At 50.7% G+C, this 4714-nt stretch overlaps 1 protein-coding gene across 1 annotated transcript; it reads left to right on the top strand.

The window, feature by feature from the left end:
* Nucleotides 1-8: 8 nt before the first annotated feature.
* Nucleotides 9-3267, top strand: LOC122373178. Its single transcript, XM_043351013.1, has 4 exons — nt 9-98; nt 674-930; nt 1624-1777; nt 2397-3267. The coding sequence occupies exons 2-4, from the start codon at nt 689-691 to the stop codon at nt 3207-3209; spliced, it is 1209 nt and encodes a 402-aa protein (XP_043206948.1). The 5' UTR covers nt 9-98; nt 674-688; the 3' UTR covers nt 3210-3267.
* The last annotated feature ends 1447 nt before the right edge of the window (nt 3268-4714 follow it).

The raw sequence follows: 4714 nt of genomic DNA, 5'->3' as shown, positions 1-4714 counted from the left end.
CGGTGTGGCCTGAGGCGCGGCTCCTGCTGTGCACGTTTCACGTGCTGCAGGCCGTCTGGCGATGGCTTCACAACGGCAAACATGGCATCGACAAGCAAGTGAGTAGTTTCTACTGGGAATGAATTTCCGTTCATTTTTGTCTAATTACCCCTTTTTGAGAAACACAGAGAGAGAGAGAGAGAGAGAGAGAGGGAGAGAGAGGGAGGCAGAGAAAGAGACAGAGACATAGAGAGAGGGAGGGAGAGAGAGAGAGAGAGAGAGAGAGAGAGAGAGAGAGAGAGAGAGAGAGAGAGAGAGAGAGAGAGAGAGAGAGAGAGAGAGAGAGAGAGAGAGAGAGAGAGAGAAAGAGAGAGAAAGAGAGAGAAAGAGAGAGAGAGAGAGAGAGAGAGAGAGAGAGAGAGAGAGAGAGAGAGAGAGAGAGAGAGAGAGGCAGGCAGACAGCTGGGCAGAGGCAGGCATAGGCAGGCAGTCAGGCATAGACTAGACAGGCATAGGCTGGCAGTCAGGAATAGACATGCAGTGATACTGGTCTAAAAGCTGTAAAAGAACGTAAATGAGTTTGATTAATTTCATCTCAAACACCCCCTATATTTACATTTACCTTCACCCTTCACCCTTCACCCCTCCCGCCTCCCACACTCGGATACCAGTTAAATTGTGCATTTTCTTCCAGCACAGGCAGGCTATCATGGCACTAGCCAAACAGCTCGTGTACGCCAACAATGAGGCGGAGATAGCGACGACGATGGAGCTGGTGGCTACCGAGTGGGGCGAGCGCTACCCACTGCTGGACCAGTACCTGCAGGGTTTCGCTGCCCGCCGTCAAGAGTGGGCGCTGTGTCTCCGCACGGATGTCCCCACCCGGGGACACAACACGAACAACATCGTAGAGTCCGCCTTCAGAGTCCTCAAAGACTCTGTCCTCTACAGGTCAGTCTTTATTCATATGTTTCACCTAATTGCGGTTCAATAAATAAAACAGTTAACCTGGCGTTCATAGACAAACCTGTCTTTTAACTAAAGTTGATTGTAAAACTGTTTCGGTGACCGGAGGTATTGCGATAGATTCATTACTATTTTAAAATATTTCAAGTTGTAAGGTTGCCCAAAAGTGGCAAATGTTGAAGAAATGTCAAAGTTGCAGTTACAGACAAATTCCAATTAATAAAGACAAATAATTGGAAAAAAAGCCAAAGCAGGGGAGTAGTTTTCCTTTCAATATAGGTCGGAGGGCTGAGAGTTAGCCGGTAAAATGTTCTCGAAAACACCATCAAAATCCCTAGGACTGTGCAATTCTCCCCAGTGTCTGCCAAAGTTCAGAGCCTGAAGCCCCCGAAACGGAATTGGACCATACATCCCTTCGTCAAAGACGTTAATTACTAACTTGTGACTTTCATGGATTAACACGGATTAACTTGTGAATATCACGGTTTTACATTTCTGTTAACCCTACATGTGGAAGAAAAACAAACTTTCGCATTTCGGGTAGGTTGTGAAATTGTTAGTTGTGCTTTTGGCTGCTCTTCTGAAAGCCTTATTGTGTCCATACGATGGCAGTCTACCGTTAATTATAGCTGCAAAGAAATTGTTGAAATATTCGCTTGACACGCGCTGTTTTTCCAGGACTCGGGCGTTCATCCTGCTGCAGCTGTTTGATTTCGTCACGGTCCAGCTCAGCAAGCACTACGCCAGGAGGGCGTGCGACGTGGCCAACGGCCGGCAGCGGGCGGCACCGGTCCGCGGCGGCACCAGCCAAGAAACGGGCACTGTGACGCAGGTATTTTGCATGACACGAGAACTGATTGAGGTCACATAAGACAGCTCGTTTTTCAATGCTGGTCCCACCCGTACTGCCACATGGCTGTGCAAAGTGACCAATGCAATCGGCGCACCCCTAAGCACCAATAAACCACATTGCTGTGCATTCACACACAAGAGTCTGTCACTGTACCGCTGTGCCACTGTAGGGCCGCGTGGTGTTGGCGCTGTGTGCCACATCTCGTGACTCGTTTCGCGTTTTTTCTTGTTTCTTCTTTTTTTCCCTTTGGGGGTCTGTTTTAAAAGGCCAAGCTGACAGTACTGGGGCGAATGAACAGGTTCGGATTTTCGTACAAGTAACCGTCCGTCAGTTTATGTTGTACAGTCTGTCTTAAAAGTCCGCGAAAAAGCAACGGTGGATCCATCAAGCCTGACCGAGGAAGGGCCTGCTCAATTTGAGTCATCAAAGCAATTGATATTCTCGTCCATTCCCCAGGTCAATTGGTTCGGTGACTTTCAAAGTAAAGCAGGCCTTTCTTCAGTAAGGCTTGATGGATCCACCGTCACTTTGCGCGGTACTTTTAAGACAGACTGTACATACGAATTTTACAGGATTTTATGTGTTGCCCCTCCCACAGGTGACGGAGTTCACCTATCAGGTGAAGTCGCTGACGTCGGTCGGCATCACCTACCTGGTGGACCTGAACGTCGGCGCCTGCACCTGCAGGATGAACCGGCGGACTGGCGGCTGCAAACACCTCCGAGCCGTGCGGCAGCAGACTGGCGCTGTGCCGGAGGCGACGGCGACAAAGGAGACGCGGAGGGCCTTGATGGACATCGCCATGGGGACCAGCCAGCAGCTGCCAGGCAACTGGTTCGACCCTCTGGTCGCCGAGCCGTCCACCTCGTCACCTCCTGTCCCCACGCCCGCCAGCGCCCCCGGAGTCGCGCAGCCCCAGCCGTCGCCGAGTCCCGAGGAGTACGACGACGACGCAATGGACTTCGAGGACCCCGCCGCTGCGGCGGCGGCTGTCAGTGGAGCTGAGCAGCGACGCTCAGATGACCGGACACGCCAAACCGTGGCGTTCATCCAGGAGTGGGCAGCCTTCATGTGCGAGGCAGTCGTCCAGGACGACACCTGGGAGAGGGCTGCCGCTGCCTTTCAGCAGAGGTGGGGCCAGCTGCCCACTGCTGGCCGCCAGTCCGCTCTGCACCAGTTTGGAGGCGCGCAGGGCTGCCGGCGGAACGCCACCCAGATTCCGGTCCAGCCGACCAGCACTGCCCGTCGCACCAGCACCAACGTGCGGGGGCGCGCTCGCTGGCCCGCTGGACGGCCGTGCCGCTCCGCGCGCACCGGGGAGCACGGCTACGTGGCAGCCTCCGCCAGGCGGTCGGCGGCGCCCCACAGCCTGGCCACCTGTGTTGACCAGAACCGCCCCCTGGGGCGCTGAGTGATAGAGGTGAAGTGGGGGTGACCGGGGCAAGTTGGTGCCAGGGGGGGGGGTAAGTTGGGACGGAAGGGATATTTCCAATACTTCTCGACAGGTTGGCGTTCAAACTTATTTTGTACATGAACAGTAACGCCGTCTGTTTGTCAACGTGGTGTCGGCGCGTGCTGAGGTAAGTGCTGTTAATAATCGCTACAAATGTGTTTCAGGTACCAAAAGTGATTTTCTTGCTGTGAAAATATTCTCTTCTAGTGTCGTTGTGTGTGCCTTTTTGTTTGCCGCAGGAGTACTGCAAACGTTTGTGTTTTGTCGTTAATGCCCGCATGGATTAGCGATGATTGTTCATGTGAAACATGAATAAAAATGTGTTTAGATAAACTGTTTTTCCTAGTGTACCAACTTGCCTTAGGCCTTGGCCCAACTGACCCCCCGCCGCGGGGTAAGTTGGGACATTGGAGGATGGCCGCTTTGATCAGATATGACACCAAGACGATGCTACCATCTCTCTTATATTAAGTCTTCTTTAAAAGATAAAGAAATCAGATCTCAGTTAATAGCCAACAAATAATGATGTATAGTTATACCGAAGTTATGACGCTTCAAGCAATAACTGGCTCAACTAGCGTTAGCGGAATGACGCAAAATTAGCAGGTGACCAGTGACCACTTCCAGTTCGCTAATATGTTTGCATCATTAACATACCTTCCACTATAAGCACGGTTTCTCAATCTTAACATAAAATATAACATCTTTTCATGTAATTTGCATCTCTAATATACCCCAGTCAAACTTGCATCACTAATGTAGTGGGGGACTTCTTGGGAAGAATTAGTTTCTAGGGACTTACACATTTATGCTCATTTCCCCACATTTGTCGCCAGGGGGAGAATTCCCCAGAATTTTCCGCTAGGAGTGGCTGAGCCCTATGGTGAATTCAAAATACGCGTTTAGCATTACGAAAAATGGTGACAGACGTTTGTGGAGGATTGTCGACGAACTCTTGTTCCGCGAGCAGTACTTACACGCTAGCGGAAAATTCACCAATCAGCGCTCGGCAGTACTCGACGCTGATTGGTCCGACGCTCGTGACGAAATTGCGGGGGACCGCAGTTATTCTCTATGGACCCGAATAGGCTTTTGGATTTCGGAGGAGTTTCTTTAAAATTATATGCTGTTTGGAGCTGTTTTCGAGTTGAAATATATTTCTTATGACTGTTAGCTATATAATGACACCATAAAATCATGATTTTAATAAATATTACCGATGTAATATCGGCCGAAAAGACATACTGTCATGGCACGGACTGCCCTGCGGCTGATGTGGGGCCCCTAGTGCCAGCGTATGGTAATAATGGGTTGACGAAGGGTTATTGGAGAAACTTAGAGCCCCTTTAGCATTCAGTATAGGGTCATCAGAGGCCGGGAATGTCCATCAGGGGTCTGAGTAGGCCTGTCATAGGGGCATACATGACACATCATGGCCCATGGGTCAATGTAGATCCATTAGG

Source organism: Amphibalanus amphitrite, unplaced genomic scaffold, assembly GCF_019059575.1.
Source record: "Amphibalanus amphitrite isolate SeventyFive unplaced genomic scaffold, NRLGWU_Aamphi_draft 001456F_arrow, whole genome shotgun sequence".
Taxonomy (NCBI): domain Eukaryota; kingdom Metazoa; phylum Arthropoda; class Thecostraca; order Balanomorpha; family Balanidae; genus Amphibalanus; species Amphibalanus amphitrite.
This window is presented reverse-complemented; position numbering and strand designations above follow the sequence as displayed.

Coding starts and splice junctions, on each gene's coding strand:
- LOC122373178 (XM_043351013.1), top strand. CDS start 689: ATGGCACTAGCCAAACAGCTCGTGTACGCCAACAATGAGGCGGAGATA. Junction 931..1,623: donor AAAGACTCTGTCCTCTACAG/GTCAGTCTTTAT, acceptor CTGTTTTTCCAG/GACTCGGGCGTTCATCCTGC. Junction 1,778..2,396: donor AAACGGGCACTGTGACGCAG/GTATTTTGCATG, acceptor CCCCTCCCACAG/GTGACGGAGTTCACCTATCA.